Here is a 21,570-nt window from a genome sequence, read left to right as displayed (position 1 = left end):
GTAACCTGATGCTCAATAGATTCTTTACATACAAGGCCAATCCACTTTCATATTTTTATGTCACTTCCTGCAAATAATTTTACCAACATATCCTTGTAAAGACACAATTTCCTTCGGTCCTGTTCTCGCTTCTGCCATATCATACAATTTAAAATCATTGATGAAATCTTCTTATAGCTTTTATGAAGATTTAACCCCATCCCTTTTCTAATGCATCCCATTTACATTCCAGTAACATATTTGTATGCTTTTCCGTTCCATGCTTCACATTTCTCTGAGTTACATTGTACCCATTTGCCAAGTAGGGTAAACACAAAACTTTTGACTGGGGCAATAACCAGCAAGGAAAAGAAAAGAGAAAACACAAACATTTATCAATCCTCCGATAGACATTAAACAAGAAATTGGTCTTTCATTTTGTGAAGAGCTTCTGTCAATTCATTCATTCATTCATTTATTTATTTCCATTAGAATACATATGTACAAGTAAAAATTGGAAATATCAAATTGATTTAAACGATACAAATAGGAAATATAATATATATAGCATGCAAATAATAAAGTACAAAATATGATTTAAAATACAAAGGAAAGGGTGCACCCGTAAAAGCCAATAAGGCTTGATTAATTGGATGCACCAAAATGCACAACAATCATGATTACATGTATACAGGTTTCGCAATGAAAAAACGCCCTGACAAAGTGTTTCCATCCACCCGCCGGGAGCCAATGCACATACCAGGCAGTATGCAGATCGCACACAAAAGCCGCTACTACGTCAAGCATAAACACCCGACGTAGCAACAGCCAAAGCACGCGACCCACACACCACCATAAAAATATTCTGAATATGCAGCCGCACCTGTCGGGTGAACAGATTCACCTGCGCTTGTCGCCAGACAAAGGTCCGAGTATCAAAACCACAGCAAAACTTGCAACGTGCTCTTTGCAATGTATATAATTAATGACATTTTAACTGAAAAAAGAAAGGGATATCAACAATTAATTAATTAAACATATTTACAATTAGGCATCATAAAGAGAGAGAAGATGTCGTTTATAGAGCCTCTTAAATGCATTATTGAAATGTACAGACTGTAAAGAAGAAGTTATTCACATAATGGAGAGAACAATGTAACAAATGTGACGAAACTTCCACTGATGGAACATATTAGAGCTCCGTGTATTATAACTGTAGAAAGAGCTGTTAAGACTGAATATACATGTAAGTTGGAGGTTAGGAGGCAGTGAATGTGAAAAAAAATCAGTGAGGCAATTTGTAATTTGTTGATACATGTCATAAATATGTAAAGTATTGAATTTTCTAAACAAAGGTTGTGAAGGAGCAAGATAAGTTTGAACAGAGTCTTAATGCCCTTTTCTGTAGTCTATGCAACTTGATTAGTTTAGAAGGATGTTTCATTTCCCAGACTGAATTACAGTACATAAAGTATGGCAAGATGAAAACATTGTACAACATGAACAAAATACAAAGAGGGAGAATAAATTTTAAATGGTGAATTATACCAACACATTGAGAAACCTTTTTTGTGACATAACATGTATGAGAATCCCAAGATAGGTTATCGTCTAAATGACGATAACCTATTGCCAATCAGAGATTTTCTGCTGATACTCTAGTTCCATTCTTATAAAGATGGTCACAATCATCATTTATAGTGTGTACGGTAATTGTTCCACAGTAAAGCAGGTTTCAATGATACCAGTAATGCATTTACCATCAACATACATATACGTATACTATTGACTACATGTATGTCCACCTGCTGCTGGTACAAATGTGTATTGTCTTGGGGCTTGCCTAGGGATACAAACATCTTGATTGCTTTGAATGACACTTTGATTAGACCTATGAGATTGTTCATTTTACAGGCACAATCAAATGTACTAGTCCTTTCAAATGTTTAAAATTATTGCGTATTACAAACAATGTGCGAGGGAGAGTAGGCGCAGTGTCCATAAGAACAGTAGTATGAGAGAAAAAGAAGGGGGAAAAGGTAAAATTAGTAGAATTTATCAAAATTGTTTTGACTAGACCTGAACCCTGCCAGAAAACAGTTGTTCATGCCAAGAAATCCGATAGGAAACGGCTTTAGAACAAATATCCGTCGTCAATCTTCGAATCATGTGCCGGAGGTCGCAGTGGAAGTAGTGAGACGATCAGCATGTTGACATCATAGAACTGATTTGGAAGAGTCAAAATATTTCGCCACCCCTACAAGAATCGGTTTTAAACTTAGTGTATCGCAGGTGGTCGGTTTCAAAAGAAGGGTGCAAATGAGCAAATGTAAAATCGTCGTATTCGTTGTTTGCCAATATATACGCATACTGAATCGAACTCGCTGATCAAAACATGGGAATCTGATCTGCTCAATTTTCTGCAGAAATGAGATGAAAACTAGGTAAAACTGATAAATATTTTCGCATGTACGATGCTTAGAAAATTAGGTGGTCGATAAGGGTTAGTTCCAACCATACTGCATAGAAAGGAGTTTCCGAGGCCTGCTTCATTGATTCCAAATAGGGGTGTTGCAAAGAGTTCACTGCTGACGTTATACGAGGTATATATGTATATATACATGTATACAAGACTATAGGTGTACATAGAAATATGTTCCAAATACTCACAGTGGTTGTTTGATGTCTGAAGCGTTCCAAATAATATAGATATTCCATCAGCAATTTTTTTCACAATTTTCTGAATGTCTGGCGACTGGATTTCCTGAGGGTAGATGTAGATTTTGCTCTCAAATTCAAGACGCACAGGACTGGAAGACAAAAGTAATGAAACTTTTGAGACCATAATTATTTGGAAGAGCCTTTCATGTTACAGGTTTAATGCTTTGATAGCAATCGATGTGGGATATTGTTATGTGCTGATATTATCGATATAAATATATTGATGGCCAGTAGGGGTGTATGGGAAATGAGTGTAATATAAGACTAAAATGGTACATGTAGGCCTATGTTAATGCAAAAAATTTACTTGGTAAATTCATAGGTTTTTTTCAAAGATTCCAGTTTTTAAGATATACCCAGAGAGAAAAAAGTGTTGAACTCTGTGTGCATTTGACCTGTTGGAGTACTTTCAAGTGTTTCTGATGATCTCAAAATCAATATTGTAAGCTTTATCCACCTATTGATATTGATGGTTTAATGCAATAACTGTCAAGGGGGCCTTTTTTGAGTAACTCATGATTTTTTTGTGTTTGCACCAGGCCCACACCAAAATAGTATGCACACCACAAGCATTCAGTAACTACATAGCAGAGTCACGCTACTTTTCCGATCACCCATTCAAATACTCTGGCAGGTAAGGGATAGCGCTGGTCTGGTGCTGATAATAAAAGTACCTAAATAGCCCGGGCCTGACGTGGGCTATTTTAGCCCTTGCCATTTATAAACGCAAACTTTTACGACTTAGCCCAGAGCTGGTCCGGATCAGCAAGTTACTGAAAGTGGTATATTAAGCCTATAAGAATTACATGTAGACTATGCAGTGGTCAAGCAGTAATGGATTGGTTTTATGTATCTCTTCTCAGGTCATGTAACCAAGGCAACGCGTTTCCTCTACAAGCTGGTCAGTCCTGTTCTAATCTCTCTCATCGTGGTTCGTACTGTCAGCATACAGCAGGTCATGGGTCATCTGCTTACAAGATTTTATCAGGTAAGTAGATCAAACATTTCATTGAAGATTTGGAAAATGCTCTTATGTTTCTTCTGAGAGGCAAACTTGGCAGGGAGTAGAGATGGTGTTAGTGTTTTGTGATGATCATCACCCTCATCGTCTTCACCATCATCATCTTAATCATCATAATTCTACTTTTCGTCAAGATCACCATTATAATCATCATTATCATCATCATAGTCCTACTCCTTTACCATCATCATCATCACTGTCTTTATCATCATTACCTTCATCATCATCTTCTTCCTCCTCTTCTTCCTCCTCCTCCTCATCATCATCATATCACCATCATCACCACCATCATCATCAATGTCATCCTTGTTCTCCTCCTCATCATGGTCACTGTTTAGAGTATGTTTGTCCCACTTTGTTACAAAAGACATATTATTTCCCCATTGGGGAATCCAACCTGGCTAATAAAATGATGTTTGTGAAAGGAGGAAAAAACAGAATATTGTACTGAAAAGGATGCTCTGGGCTGGAAATATTTATATCTAGATAAAAGGAGTAAAATTCACTTGAGCAAAATGCTGAAAATTTCATCAAAATCCGATAACAAATAGCAAAGGTATTGAATTTTAAATTTAGCAATATATTGTGAAAACAGTTATATGCATGAATATATCATGAATATTCATTAGATGGGCTGATGTCACATCCCCACTTTCCTTTCTCTTAAATGTTACTACAAGAAATCATATTTGTTTCATTTTTCATACATGTGTGAATGATATTTGTCTCCCTTGTAATGAAATAAGTTGCAGCAATGAATATCTTATGCATTTAATCAGTTGTTATTCCAATATTTTTGGTTCTCGAAGAAAAAAGAATTAATAAATAAACCTAATTTCATATACTAAAATACACAAGATTAAATGGGGATATGGCATCATCAGTTTGCTCATTGAATATTCATGAAGACATGTCTACAACTGTTTCTCCAGAATAATACAAATCTTTAAAATGCCTTAACTTCGCTATTTGTCATGAGATTTTGATGAGATTTTCAGCATTTTGCTCAGTGAATTTTACTCTATGTATTTAGATATAAATACTTTCAGCCCAGAGCATCCCTTAAATGTTTTATATATATATCATATTTTTGCATGTCCCTCACATAGTAAGAATATCATGTATACAAGTTTTACCCAACCTCACATGGCATTACCTATCTTTTGGATTCAAAATGGTTGATACCAACATTTTTTTGGTATCGTAATGGTGCATCTCTGCTGGTTTTTCCTCATTCTCCAATCAGCTATTCTTCCAATAAAATAAAAATATTGAGCCCGCTGGGGTCAAGTCAAGTATTGTTTAACCTCATGCCTTCACACGCAAGTCTACTCCATAGGGGTCACACAGGCCTAATTACAACTGGCAGGCAAAGAATATTCATTCAACCCAACCCATTCTCAATTTTTAAATTTGATATTGCTGAGTGACAAAAAGGAATGAATATGATTGACAATCTAACACTGATTGTAGGGAGGGTACCTACTGAACTTTTTTTTCCAAATTTATTTGAAAGATATATCACCACTATGGAACTAAATTTTTATGGCGGAAGAATTAGGGCCATTTTACTCTCTCATGTGATGAATTTGATCCCGTCAGGTGTAGTCTTCATAAATGCTGATTTATTTTTAAAATGAGCCGGTCGAGGTACCCTTTTCTGGTCAGATATGGAATGTCAGACATTTATCCTATCCACTGGTAGTAAACATTCAACCTTCGAATTTCCTTCTTATTTTTAATGAATTCTTTTTAGGTGCCACTTTAACACATGAGTCTATGGGGATTGAATTAGGCCTGTGATACCTATAGGAGAGGGATTGGAGGGAACTTTAGATCTACTTTTTACACAGAAATAAATTCAAGATGTAAAAGTGAATCACATATTGCTTTATAATCTTGGCCTACTTGGTCTAGAAGTTGTGTTTACTCTGCCAAGTACACACAGGTTGATCACAAGCATTTCTGGAAGTGAAAGACTGCCATCTTGTGTTGGAAAATATACATGTTTAGTGTGTGTATGGGGAGGGGGTACTAGATTTATTGAACACACAAACTTACAGGTCTCACAAGTTGTACTCAGTAAATCTCAGTTGTAATGTTTCAAAGGGGAGATCCCTTAAAATTGATTCATTCTTTAAAGTTTAAAGAATTCTGCTTGTGTAGATATCTCAACATTTTTAGCCACTCAAGATTCACAAAATTCATTCCAGCCAAACTCAACAATTTTCTATCAAGCTTTAATATGAAGGCTTATTAAGTATTATGTGTTGGTGCTCTTGGTGGGCAACAAATAATTTCTCAGTAACCAGACAATATGAACATTGAATTACTTCATTAGACAAGTCTTTTGTTTTTTCCAAGCTATTAATGATCATACATTACATGTCCAGTATGGGGATTTTAAGCATAGTCTTTTTTCAAATGGTTTTCATTGTTTTACATTTTTGTTTGCATACATGTATGTCCATAGGTAAAAATAATATATATATTAATGTTATGATAATAATTAGCTTTGATTTCCAAGACTTTCTCTTGAAATTATAGCTCACTTCTAGTTCTGCCTTACTATTACCTACCTAATGATGCAACTATACACTACATACCATTACTACTCACACAAGGCAAATTTGTGCAGACTTATGCAAACACAATTCTATGATCAAACACTTGCTATGCCTTTCTTATTTGTATTTGACCTATCGATTGTGAGAATTATGGAACTGTCTTGCCATGAGTGTATTATCGTGGAAATAAACGAATTTTTATTTAGCTGAATTCATTGTGATATACACTGTATCTAATTGATACCTGCAATAAGTGAATAAATCCAGTCGTGTGCCATGTCAAAATCCTCAAAGTAGTATATGAATTGTTGAATAAGTTGAAGGGGAAGAAGGAGGAGGAAGAAGGAAGAAAGGGAGAAGAAGGAAGAAGTGCAAAAGAAGGAGCAGGAAAAGGAGGAGGAAGAAGGAAGAAAGGAAGAAGAAGGAAGAAGTGCAAAAGGAGCAGGAAAAGGAGGAGGAAGAAGGAAGAAGTGCAAAAGAAGGAGCAGGAAAAGGAGGAGGAAGAAGTGCAAAGGAAGGGGCAGGAAAAGGAGGGGGGGGGGAATGTTGTAAAAGCTAAGATCAGGAGGAAGAGTAGGAGGAAGATATAAAGGGAGAGAAGAAACCAAAATTAAGAAAGATGAGTAGAAAAGGAACAAAATTCATTTCAAAGAACAGCTCAAATTGTAATCTTTTACAATGAATCTCTCAATTGCCAATGAAACAGTGTTGGATTGTTCAGTTTACAAGTGGACGTTAATGCCAATGTTTCTATGGGATGGGGGCGAGGGGTGTAGTAATTCCAACAGTAATTTATCTCCTTTCTCACAGTGTGAGGGGGGGGGGGCTTGGAGAACTTGTAGGATATATATATATATATATATATATATATATATGTATATATATATATATATATAAAACTTTCATCCTATATTCAATTTGTTTTTAGTCCATCGATAGGAATTGTTTTATGAAGTTTCTTTGTTCCTATAAGAAGTAATTCTTGTATGCATTCTTCAAATCATTGATCATTTTCAAGATAAGATATAACATTCTAATCTTACCTAATAAAATTTTAATCCTTGACACTCTTTAATTAAATTTCGAATCTTGAAATGATTTATTATAAAGAAAAACATAGAAGCAAAGCAGAAAACCATAAATCATGTGGGTTAATAATTTCAGACGAGCTAAATTTTTATGGAGTCTCAAGTTTCGTATTATAAAAGATGTCTTGCTTGTAATGCTCATCTCATTTGCAAGTTTTGTATATATCTTGTATCAGTGATAATTATGGACATAAAATGGTGTAGTAAAGCCTCGTTCAGACATGATACAAGACAATTTAGCTACATATATCAGTGTGTTCATATATGGAGAGACAAAATACACCAATTATAAATGTTATTGAAAAGTAGCTTATGCAAACAAGCTTGTGAACATATTGAAACAGATCCAGGTGGTTGCCCAAGGGTTTGGCCCCCTCTTCCCCTATTACCAGCACAAAGAAAAGAAGAAAAAAATGAAAAAGGGAAAGAAAAAAGAAGGGAAGAGAAAAGGAAAGAGAGAGAAAAAAGGGAGGGATATTGATAAAAGTGTATGAAATAAGGGAAGGCAAGGAAATAAATAGTAGACAAACTTTCAGGTCTTTATATAAAGATAAAAATTTTGCTTCGGTTTAATAATTTAACAGAACATGGGGCATGAAATGTCGTGTTTTTAAGTCAATGTGCAAAAATTCTTCTGCTCTTCATTATATTGTGTTTTAGCAAGAGATACATCCTGTTCATTGTTACAAAAAAAAATTGATGTCTGTGAAAAAAAAATAAATCAGCTCATGCTCACATTATATGATTAGTGGGATTTAGGCTTATCATCTTAAGGAATTGCCCAGAGGATTAGTCTTATGACTTTGAAACAGGGTCGTGGCCGTGGATTCAAATTCCAGCCACAGCGTAATTTCCTTAGGCAAGAAATTCATCCACATTGTGCTGCACTCAACCCAGATGAGGTGAATTGGTATCTGGCAGGAATTTATTACTTGAAATACCTCCACACTGTAAAGGCTGCGGGGCTAGAGCCAGGGAAATAACATCCAATTCCTTTGGTAAATCCCTTTTTTAGGTCAGTATATCAAATATTTTCAGCTCAAATTAGTTACATATCTTGTTCAGGTTTACAAACAGTGCTTAGACTGACCAAATTTTAGGTCAAAATGTCACAAAATTTTCAGCTCATGCTCACACCAAATGTTTATTTAGGTGCTTAGAATGTCTAAAGTTTTGTCGGAATATTAAGAATTTTCAGCTTGTGCTTCTTGCTCGCATCAATTGTCACTGGAGCAATTCGAGCAAATTTCATAAAACCATTGTAAGGACTACCCCCTCAAAGAACAACAACAAAAAATCAGCTTTTAACAGCCGATCAGGAAAATATGTATGAAAATATTTTTTCTACCCCCCCCCCCATTGGTGAAAGCTGGATTCGTGCCTGGCGACATCCTAAAGATTTCATTGTAATGTCAACAATGATTGCATTGTTACATCATATTGAATGAAGTCACAAGTTTGTCTGTACAACTCTGAAAGATTATTTTGTATTACTTTGTTTTGAATTGCGCTATGTTTTTGAGGAATTTTCTTGGTACACTGATATGTAGTGCTGTTTGTAGCCTTGCAACAAAAGATGCTTCAAGGCTTGTCTCGCACCATATTTTTTATACCTCATGTTAGCTTCATGCTCATATTTCCAATTGAATTTGTATACAGGGATGTTTTAGAGCTTTTTTTTTAAAGCCATATCTAAACGAGCGTTAATGATATATAAGAACCTGTTTCTTAATGATAATATTAGAACCAGTTTCGTAATGATGATATAAAAACCTGTTTCTTAATGATTTATAACAACCTGCTTCTTGATTAATTTGAGCCCTTGATGGAAGCATTCAAGGCACCTGCGGACAGCAACCAAAACAAAAGAGATTTTGAAGATATTAGGATCTGGTCTAGTTGTGATGAGATTATGACCAATTATTTCTTATAGAGTAAAGAACAAGAGCATTCTAGTTTCACTCTCAAGGCAATTATAATTTATATGTTATGATTATGATATAATATTCATGATTATGTTTTTGATGCTCACAATTTTCAAGTGGGAATGCATGAATGCGATGAGATTTACTTCCTAGTTTGACTTTATACTCACATAATGTTATAATAATTAATAATAATAAGATAAATAATTAAAAAAAATAATAATAAAAAATAATAAATAAATGATAAATAAATAAATAAACAAATGAATAAGTAACAACATGCTTGAAATAAATTGATGAAACAAGATAAACACGATGACAATAAAAGTGATAATAGCAACTACAAGTATTGCTGTATTTTACCATTCGGCCATAAGATATGGCTTCCTATGTGGTTTCTAAACACTGTAATGGAACAAGTCCTTATTTATGTTTATTCCAAATACCTGCTGAACCTTGTCCTGTTTGGTTCTGATTTATATTACTCATAGAGAACTCTTTAATCCCATTCCTTTTTGTTTGACTTTACACAAGGATGTCTAACTTTGTGCTTATGTGTGAAAAGGCACTCACATGGTTCCTAGTCTTCAGCAAGGCTTGTTCGTTTGTATTTGCTTCATGGAAGAAGTGGATAATTCAACTTCAGGATGTAGGAGAATAATATATGGCCAGATTGAACTTGTGATGAATGCATGCGTCAAAATGTTAGGGAATTCAAAACATCACCCCCCCCCCAAGAAAAAATAATAATAAAATAAAATAAACCATCTAAGAGGGAGAATTAGTGATACGTTTTACTTTGACTTGGAGAATGTCTTGTTTTCTAGTCTTTTAAAGATTAAAGGTGTGAGTGATGTGGATATTGATGACTTAAGTAATAATGATAATAAATTACATTTTTATAGCGCATAATACATAAGCGCTTCACATAATTTTATACAAGAATTAAATATCTCAACTTATACATTTAAGAAATACAATTAATCAGTTGTTAATCAGGTACGTTTTAAGTGCAGTCTTAAAGGTTTGGATGGTGGGTGCAGTGCGGATGACAAGCGGGAGAGAGTTCCAGAGGGTTGCAGCATTGAAGGTGAAGGAGCTATGGTATAAGATATACATATTATTGTACTGAATGTAATACTTATGAACACATGAAGGTTCTATTGTTTTGGTGAATCGGGAGTAAAGGAAGCTTACTAGGCTAAAACAAGATGATGGTTGCATAACCCATTCTCTTTTGAACCATGCTGCAAACTTTGCCTCACATTCTTGAAAACTACCCTTTCGCCATCTACACTGATTAGATAACTCTTAAAATAACAAATTCACCAATCAGCACCAAAGAATAGAGCTGTAATTTCTAACGCAAGTTAAAAGTTGAGATCGCTTGTCTATAATCTTCTTCGATTCTGGCATTGAAAACCTGGGATGAAGACTAAACATCGGTGTCTCATCAAAGGTTTAAAGAAATTGATGGTTGATAAACAAAGAGAACGAAATTGATGTTTCCTCTTCAGCTGAATGAACATAAGCAACCCCTGTTGTGATTCTGGGCTTAGTCCTAAGATAGATATTTGGTCATAAAGTCAACCAGAGATGAAAGATACAGGTTGATGAATCACTGGTTGGGAGAGACAATTATTGATTTAAGAAAACACATCAAACCCCAGACTTAGGTTGGGTTTGTTTGGACTGTAAAGTCTAAACTTCAAGCCTTCCTTGCCACCCCCCCCCCCTCCAGCCAAGTTTAAGTGTAATGTACGGTTATTGTAAGGCAGCATACTATGGTAGCTTCAATGATGGAGAATACATACCCAAATGCAAAATGTAGAAATGCAAAAGTAACAATAAAATGGTAGGTCATACTGGAATGAAACGTGATAGTAGACCGGCCAAAACGATTTTTTATACTTTGGACGGCAAAATTTGTTAATGCTTGCTAATGCTTGGCATCCCAGCTAAAAGTTTTGCAAAAATACCCAGGAATAGCGTACGGGCGGATGCCAAGCGCAATTTTGCGTGAAAGTGTCATTTTTAGCGTAAAATCTGAAAGACTGTCGAAAATCACGCATTTTTATATTTTGACGGATTATCATCATATTTTTTATTATCTTTGATATGAAATTATTTTCATTCAGAATTTCAAATTATAAGTCTACTAAATATGCATTTCAAATTTGAATATTACACACACACATATGGCACAGGGAAACATAAAACCGCGATTTCCTCGAAATAAAAGTTTGTGAAAACTGTCAATAGTTTGAAGTTTTTTTACGCAACATGAATTCTTCGATTTAAATGCGTTTATCCATCGAATGTATAGTAAATGTCCTAGTGCCACAAATATTAAAAGAATTTTCAAGTAAGATGGTAGATATCTCATTTTATGTTATCCGAAAGGAGACAATGTGCATTTTACCAGGTGCGCATTTTGAAAGAAAAATTGAAAATACCGTACATTATGTACATAATTACATGTATAAGTACATACTAAAGCGAGTTTATATTTACATGTATAAGTCCATAATAAAGCGAGTTTTTAATTGGATAGCACAATTTGTCAATTCCTTGCATCCCAGCTAAAAGTCTTTCGGAAATACTGAGGAATAGCGTACGGGCGGATGCCAAGTGCACTTTTGCGTGAAAGTATCATTTTTAGCGTAAAATCTGAAAGACTGTCGAAAATCACACATTTTGATATTTTGAAGGATTATCATCATATTTTTGATTATCTTTGATATGGAATTATTTTCATTCAGAGTTTCAAATTATAAGTCTACTAAATATGCATTTCAAATTTGAATATTACACACACATATATGACAATATGAAATATAAAATCGTGATTTACTCAAAATAAAGGTTTGTAAAAATTATTAATGGTATAATGTTTGTGTTCCGCATCTCAGTTTCGTCAAGATTCAGTGCTAACCGAATAAATACTTAATAATTGTTGTCATGTCACATATAGTGAAAACAAACACTGAAATAAGATGCAAGATATATATCATTTTATGTTATATATGCGAAATATAACAATGCACATTATTTTATCAGATGCGCATTTCTGATAAAAAAATAAACAGCGCACAATATTACATCGATATTGCACATCTTATATCAGTGCGATACTCGTCATGATATTATACAGTGCGTCCCAGAAAAAACGAAACCGAGATTTAGCGATCATTTATCATTACTTAATCATAAATAAAATAGACAAATGACCTACCAATTTAAAGCTTAGAATCTCTTCTTTCATCTGATACGACTTAGATTATTTCTCATTCACGCATGAGTGAGCAAATGCAATTTGAAGAAAGGATATCAAAAACTCATTTGGCGGGGGTATCTGGGTTTCAAAAAGAAAACCACATTTTTGTTAAGTTCAATATCTCCTCTTTAATTTGATACCTAAATTACAGAAAATTGTCACGAAATAACAAAGTTCTGGTCATTTGAAATAAGGCTTGAATTTCAATAATTTCATAAAATGAAGAGGTTCTCCAGGATGGCTTTCAAACTCTCTCGACACTCTGTTTTGTTGATGATCAGCCATGCATTAAATCTTTTGTTCACCATGCGAAAGCTTCTGTGGGAAACCGGTGAAAACACGTTTATCTCATGAAATTATGGAAAAACAAGCCTTATTTCAAATGAACAGAACTTTTTTATTTCTTGACCATTTTTTGTAATTTTGGTACCAAATTAAAGAGCAGATATTGAACTTTTTAGAAATGTGGTTTTCTTTTTGAAACCCAGATAGCCCCCGCCAAATGAGTTTTTGGTATCCTTTCTTCAAATGGTTTTTGCTCACTCATGCGTGAATAAGAAATAACCTAAGTAATATCAGATGAAAGAGGAGATTCTAAGCTTTAAATTGGTAGGTCATTTGCCTATTCTATTTATGATTAAGTTATGATAAATGATCGCTAAATCTCGGTTTCGTTTTTTCTGGGACGCACTGTATAGGATTATGTTTGCTTTTGTAGAGTTCGATCTCCTTGCTATTTCCACGAATGAATTGGTGCTGAAATTAAATCTACCTGTGGCGATATTCAGAAATAGGTCTGATATTTAATTTGCCGTTACCATGGTAGCATTAATTTTACATGAATATCTATATTCAAAATTATAGAAAACATACATATGTATGAATAAAGCGATTGAATTAGTATTTTTAAACCACTCTGTCAATCTACATTTTACTTCAGTTATTTGATTATCAAAGTATATTAAAAAAAATGGCCGTTGCACAGCAGTACCTATTTTTTGTCTCGCCGGCATAGCAGAGGAGGATTAAAGGAGCCACTTCTCCGGTGGAGGTGACGGTAGTTTTGATATAACAGCGTCATATCAACCTTGAAATCTTAACCAAAGTTACATTTTTCAAAATTTCATTATAACTTTGAACGTATAGAAAAAAAAATTAATGACACTTTAATTTTAATGACACTTTCATATTCATGTATTACTGATCGTCTTGCACAAGTTTTAGATCACAATGATTAAGGTCAAAAGTCATTTAGAGTCACTGAACTTTGGCCATATGGGAATATTTTTTTAAATGTCATCATAACTTTTTATTTTTATTGATCCAGTTAAAGATTACACATGAACATAAGGGTATTTAAGTATCATCGATCATTTTGCACATATTTCAGTTCACATGATCAAGGTCATACGTTATTTTGGTTCGATGAGCTATATGGATGGCGTTTTTTTGAATTATTAATTTCAGTTGTTTCCATGTCCTGCTGCTATAATTATTATGTTAAAATATGAATAATAAATGTTATTTGGTCTTTTGCATTGCAAATTATAATTTTCATTCAATTCACTTTACTTCATCAAAGGTTTTGCATTTGCTATTACCACAGGTCCATGTTGTTATATATCCTGGTCTATAAGACGGGGCCGGACAGTCCGACCCTGGGCAGCCCTGGACATACCAATGCCCTTTTGGGAAATGCAGTTGTACGACCATCTATATATTACAATATAGGCGCTGGACGCTGGTCATTAGCCTTTAGATTTATTTGTCATAATGGTCGTGCGATGGCATTTCCCAAAATGGCAATACACTGTGATGAAATGAGCTTTAAGATTTGAAATGTGAACTTTAAAGGACAAGTCCACCACAACATAAAATTGATTTGATTGAAAAGAATAAAAAAAATCCAATAAGCATTACACTGAAAATTGCATGACAGAGTGGTTTAAAAATGCTAATTCAATCGCTTTATTCATACATGTATGTTTTTTATGATTTTGGATATAGATATTCATGTAAAATTAATGCTACCATGATAACGGCAAATTATCAGACCTATTTCTGAATATCGCCACAGGTAGATTTAAGTTCAGCACCAATTCATTCGTGGAAATAGCAAGAAGATCGAACTCTACAAAAGCAAACATAATCCTATCTAATATGACGAGTATCGCACTGATATAAGATATGTGCAATATCGATGTAATATTGTGCGCTGTTTATTTTTTTTATCAGAAATGCGCATCTGATAAAATAATGTGCATTGTTATATTTCGCATATATAACTATAAAATGATATATATCTTGCATCTTATTTCAGTATTTGTTTTCACTATATGTGACATGACAACAATTATTAAGTATTTGTTCGGTTAGCACTAAATCTTGACGAAATTGAGATGCGGAACACAAACATTATACCATTAATAATTTTTACAAACCTTTATTTTGAGTAAATCACGATTTTATATTTCATATTGTCATATATGTGTGTGTAATATTCAAATTTGAAATGCATATTTAGTAGACTTATAATTTGAAACTCTGAATGAAAATAATTCCATATCAAAGATAATAAAAAATATGATGATAATCCGTCAAAATATCAAAATGCGTGATTTTCGACAGTCTTTCAGATTTTACGCTAAAAATGATACTTTCACGCAAAAGTGCACTTGGCATCCGCCCGTACGCTATACCTCAGTATTTCCGAAAGACTTTTAGCTGGGATGCAAGGAATCGACAAATTGTGCTATCCAATTAAAAACTCGCTTTATTATGGACTAAAACATGTAAATAAAAACTCGCTTTAGTATGTACTTATACATGTAATTATGTACATAATGTACGGTATTTTCAATTTTTCTTTCAAAATGCGCACCTGGTAAAATGCACATTGTCTCCTTTCGGATAACATAAAATGAGATATCTACCATCTTACTTGAAAATTCTTTTAATATTTGTGGCACTAGGACATTTACTATACATTCGATGGATAAACGCATTTAAATCGAAGAATTCATGTTGCGTAAAAAAACTTCAAACTATTGATAGTTTTCACAAACTTTTATTTCGAGGAAATCGCTGTTTTATGTTTCCCTGTGCCATATGTGTGTGTGTAATATTCAAATTTGAAATGCATATTTAGTAGACTTATGATTTGAAATTCTGAATAAAAATAATTTCATATCAAAGATAATAAAAAATATGATGATAATCCGTCAAAATATCAAAATGCGTGATTTTCGACAGTCTTTCAGATTTTACGCTAAAAATGACACTTTCACGCAAAATTGCGCTTGGCATCCGCCCGTACGCTATTCCTGGGTATTTTTGCAAGACTATTAGCTGGGATGCCAAGCATTAACAAATTTTGCCGTCGAATCCTTATCTAGAGCACTTTTTGAGGTTTGGCCGGTCTACTATGAGCTGAAACCATGCCCACCTGAACATTCAATTAAAAAACTTTGTCTGCTACTTTTAATAGGAAATTGTCTGTGTTTTACAAATTGGTTTTCAAACAGTTTTCCATTTTGAATTCTAATTGTTTTTTTTCTCTGCTGCCCAAGTTATTGTTGATGGCATTAGCATAGTTCTTTGAGAAGGACAGGAAACTTAACAACGCCCGATACACGCTAAATTAAGCTAAATTTATACAGGAATTCTGCATAAACCATGGATTCAACCGTGGGTTTCCAAAACCACCTTTTTAAAATTTCAGCCTCTGTGAAAAGATATTTCTTTATCTGTAAATGGTTACATTATTATTAAAAATTTGTATTCCTAGTTTCATAAGTGGAGGTTATTTCAAATGATAATTTGTAGCTTACTTGCAATACCTGTACAATAAAATTTAATGTACTTCATTCAGCTAGGATATGTTGAATATTTTGTCCTTATTGATGCTGATCTTTTTAGCTTTAAACGCTGATCAAATTTGGATTAGTAATTAAGTGTGACCAAAGGTGTGCACATGATAAACAGTTATTGACACATTCCATTCCAACAATATTGCATCAAAAGATTATGATGTTTACTTTCTGATTATAGCTTGTGTCAATTTCCTTATTTTCGAGGCCCTCTTCACATTCGACATGATAACGAATCGGTTTGGTATTGCCTCTGGGACTGTTTTATCTACTCCCTGTGTCAGCCCATCCCACATGGTCTAATCTGTGTTCATCTACAACCAGTCTGTCATTTAAATGTAGTAATTTGGTCGAATTGCTATTTAGCCCATTTTATACATGTATCATCCTATCTCAATTTTCAGTCAGGCTCTATCAATGTTGTGTAATATCCACATTGTCTAATACATGGTCTTAGGGTGTGTTCAATGTCGATTTCCAAATTTAAACCACAACGTCAATCATGATTGAAAATGTGATTACAAAATATGGATGTAAATTGGTACTAACAGTTTGGATACAGAGGGGCAAATAAGTTGTGTATAACTTTATGCCTACTTCCCAGGTAAAGAGAAACAAAGGATGTATGTGTTCAGTGTCCTCTATTCCTGGTTGTGAAATAAAGGTGTTTCAAATCGTGTTTCAGAGGAAACTTTAAACGTAAAAAAATATGCGTTTGTAAACACAATCATCTGAAATTTGATGACCTTCAGCATCGCGAGTGCAACACTGAATACAATCGAGTTTTGAAACATCTTTAAATTTGCTCTCGCAGTGGAAGCCTACACAAGCAGGTGCCAGAATTGACCTTTCTTGTGATGGGTCAAACTGCGCACTGAAGCTGCGTTAATGAAAGCGGGAAATTCAAACACGATCGATAAATAATCACATTTACGTTTTCGACACTGAACAGTGCAACGCTGATCATGTTTGCGTCTGCGTTTTGTAATTGGGTTTTCAATCATGAATGTTGTTGCTGTTTAAGTTTAAAAATCAACATTGAACACACCCTTTATAGTCTATTTACTAAGATTAACTGTTAAAAAACAAATTTGTATTTGAATTTGTCTGAGGATTAGACTGAAGTCTGTAGTTAAACGAAGTGAATTTAATCATAAAAATACCCTAAAAATTATGGATATCATCTGAAAATACTTGAGCATAGATTTTCTTGATTTGTTGATTTTGCAGGACTCAGCAGGAGCATAGCTCTCAAAAAGACCAAGTGAATATAATTTTTTTTAACCCTTAAAAATGAAGGATATCATCTAAATATACTTGTTTTTTTTTTTTTTACATTGTTCTTTTGACCTGATGTTGCCATCATGAACTGATTAAAAGTGGCCCATGACTGCCACATAATAATCTATAATTGAATAATATGACGAAAGTAATTAGATACTTGGGCATAGGTTTCCTTGATTTGTCGATTTTCAGAGCAATTGATTTTGAACATGTACACAACGTAACCCCGATGCGCCATAAACCACCCAGAAACATCTCTTTTTTTGTATTAGATATATTTTCTCCTATTAATGAATTTCTTCATGTTTTCTTTGTACATGTTACCCCCTTAACAATAATATTGCAACCCCTTCATAAAGTACTTTTACAATATGAATCCTACATGTAGGTCACACAAAATCCAAACTGTTATTGGGAGGGGGTACATACACGGTTTGATAAAAATATACTTAAAAACATATTTTTATTATATTTTGAGAGCTTTTAACCCAAGAAACCATGCCCTTCTTTTTCTGATTTTGGTATATTGACTCTCGAAATACATCAAGCATACATCGTATCAATTCAAACTCGCAAAATGTACCCTTTGTATGTGTGTCTTAGCCCCCCCCCCCCACCTCCTGTCCTGGCTCCCCTCCCTTTCAGAATAAAACTAAGAAGAATCTTTGCAATGTGTATGGAGGCAAATTCATTCTGTGCGTCCTTTTTAAAAATTCACCGGGAAGCAGAATTACATAGAGCTGTTCTTATTAATAATAATAATAGGCATTTATAACGCGCCATTTATCTAGAAATATTCGATTCCGAGGGGCGTTGGTATTATTATCATTACCCAGGCTTTAGTTCGAGCTGCCTTTCAGCGCTCATGCATTCAAGGAATTAATCCTGCCGGGTACCCATTCACCTCACCTGGGTCGAGTGCAGCACAATGTGGATAAATTTCTTGCTAAAGGGAAATTACGCCATGGCTGGGATTCGAACACACGACCCTCTGTTTCAAAGTCAGAAGACCTATCCACTGGGCCACAATGCTCCACACAAATCTCTGAGAAGTGCATTATATTTAAATGTGAATAGGGCTTAAGTTAATGGATCTATTTTTCTGTCCTTCACATAAAGGTTAGGTATCAATTGAAATGGCCTGCACTTTAGAGAGTATGACTCAAGGATATATATATATATATATTTGATGGCTGCATTAAGGGACAATCCATGGCTTCAATAGTTTTGATATTTCTATATTGGCTGCGAATAAATTAATCTTTATTTTCTACTTGAACAAGCGTTATTTGGGATGATTAGACAAGGTTGCACTATTGTGTTGTCCTGTGTGCATTTGTCTTCTCTGGAAATGGAATCATTTGTGATCATTATCAAGTTGACTGTGGTTGTAACCTATGACCTCCCACTTTTTTATTTAACCCCCCCCCCCAAAAAAATGATAAAAATAATGAATAAATAAGATATGTAAATAAATAAAATAGAAAGGGGGACAAAACAAACCTCTAGAGACTCATTGTCTGGAATATATGAAAGAATAGTTTACCACAAAATCAATAATAATCTTGAGGTGTTACGTACAGCATCCAAAAATTGGAACACCTGGATTTTTTTCAACTTTACTTTTGATTCTGTTATCTATTTCTTTTATATGGAACATAACTGATACTCAAAATAGCACTGAATAAAGACATACTCAAAATGTTTGTCTTGCATTTATTATCAGCTATTGTAAAATAAATTGATGCTCTCATGTATTCCCTTTAAAACATCGTGTGGTTGGTAAAGTGTGGTTAATATCCATGTAATTATAAATCTGTCATACATGCCACAAACCCAAGTGACTTTTGTTTTTACATTTATGATGGTGGTGGTGGTGTTGATGATGATGATGATGATGATAATGATTATCATTATCATCATAATGATATTGATGAAAAAGTAATTTTAATGAATTATTTCCAAGTTTGATATTAATCATCTCGCTTTCCTCCCTTCAGTACATGCTGGATGACGAAGAGAATGAGATGGAAGAAGAGTCCTACCTAGAGGAGGTCATCGAGGAACCAACCTGTCTTCCAAACGTACCAACGTGTTTAGAACCCTCCGCCCTCCCTACCAAACTCTCCCTCATCTTTGTCTACACTCAGCTTGTCTTCCGAACCATGTCCCTGTCCGGAGGGCATCGCCCATACCAGTCCCTGGTCCCCGCTGGCTTTCGGGAGGTGATGTTGTCTGGAGTGTGGAATCAAGTAGGAGTCTTCAGGATGTTGCAGATCTGTACCTTAGGGCTGGTCTACCCCTTGAGGTTACATAGAGAAGGGGAGGAAGATGATGCCTGGTAGAATCTTGGCCCTTCACCATTGGTACCGAGGGTTGGTCTGATACTTTTGGTTGTGTAGATATCGGGTGGAAGATAGTGATTGGTAAATTTCTGGTCCTTTTTCGATATCGGTCTACCCCTTGAGGTTACATAGAAAGAGAGAAGGAGATGGTGATTAGTGAAATCTTGATCTTGATTGGTAAATGCTGGTCCTTTTCAAGAGATTGGTTCCCGTGTGGTCGGTCTACCCCTTGAGGTTACATAGAAAGATGGAAGGAGATGATGATTAGTGAAATCTTAATCTTTCCATGATCTGTAACTTGGTTTAGTCTACCCCTTTGAGATGACATAGAGAGAGGAAAAAGATGATGATTTGTAGAATCTGGACACTTTCATGATCTGTACCCTAGGGTTGGTCTGCCCCTTGAGGTTGTTTAGAAAGGGGAAGAAGGTGATAATTGAGAGATGCTGGACCCTTCTCACACAGAAGTAAAGCTGGTCCTTGCTGGCTTGAACATGATGTAAATGGACAAATCTGTAAGTCAAGACCTAGAAAAAAAAGACAATGTTGAACTTGGTGTACCTAGACATAAGGACTCTGGGTGGTCATGGTGAAATAGGCTGTATGCAGAAATGAAGGGAATAATCTTGTACAGTGACAAAAGTGAGCCATGTTTGCTTGAGCTTGGTATAAATGGAAGGTACTAGGCCCCGGGCAAAGGGGGTGATGGGATACTCAAATTATTTTTTGATGGGGTTGTGCCTCTCAAAACTCTGAAATGGGGGTCTAAGGAACTGACTAAAAGTAAAAGGGTAAAGTATGGGTTCTTTGGAACTAAATATATACAGCTTGGTGTGAAAAACAGGGTCTACGGAACAGTATCGCGGCACTGTAGGAATAGCGCTGTTCTTGCGCTAGCCATGCATAAAGCGACTATCAGTTATAATGTAGGGAGTTGCGAAAGGGTTCGAAACTGAGATGTCTCGTAACGGGGTCTTGCGAGCGGGGCTGAGCAGCTTCTGAACTGAAATTTTGCCATTCGGAGTTTCTAGAGAACTGAAAATTACGTCAGAAAAGGGGGGTCATCAAAGCGGCACATCCCCGTTCAACCAATATATGTGAGTCCCCCCCCAAGTCCCGGGGTGCAAGCCTGGGGAGCGTTTCATGAAAGGACTTGTCGGACGTTTTATCCGACAAGTCCCATTTTATCCGACAGTTACCATAGTAACAGTGCCTCACAGCCAATCAGAGTCAGAGAAAGATGTCAGATCTGACAACTTGTCGGACAAAAATGTTGATGAAACACTCCCCAGGCCACAGAAAACAAAACGACCAAAAAAGGAGAAGAAAAATCTGTTATGTTACAACCCTTGTTACACATAAGGAACATCAATACTGTCTCACCCCAGGAACATCAATACTGTCTCACCCCAGAAGAAAGGAGGAGAAAGTCACTGTGATATCTGTAATTTCATAAGTTTCCACGTTAGATGAAGCCTACAATTCATGGGCGGA

At 35.0% G+C, this 21,570-nt stretch overlaps 1 protein-coding gene across 1 annotated transcript in view; it reads left to right on the top strand.

Moving 5' to 3' along the window:
* Positions 1-21,180, top strand: part of LOC121408413 — a 30,922-nt gene extending 9,742 nt beyond the window's left edge. Inside the window, exons 7-8 of the mRNA XM_041599890.1 lie at positions 3,564-3,688; positions 19,732-21,180. Of these exons, the coding sequence (XP_041455824.1) occupies positions 3,564-3,688; positions 19,732-20,076 (470 nt within the window). The 3' untranslated portion in view covers positions 20,077-21,180. The remainder of the gene's footprint in view (positions 1-3,563; positions 3,689-19,731) is intronic.
* Positions 21,181-21,570: the final 390 nt, after the last annotated feature.

Source organism: Lytechinus variegatus, chromosome 2 (genome assembly GCF_018143015.1).
Source record: "Lytechinus variegatus isolate NC3 chromosome 2, Lvar_3.0, whole genome shotgun sequence".
Classification (NCBI taxonomy): domain Eukaryota; kingdom Metazoa; phylum Echinodermata; class Echinoidea; order Temnopleuroida; family Toxopneustidae; genus Lytechinus; species Lytechinus variegatus.
This window is presented reverse-complemented; position numbering and strand designations above follow the sequence as displayed.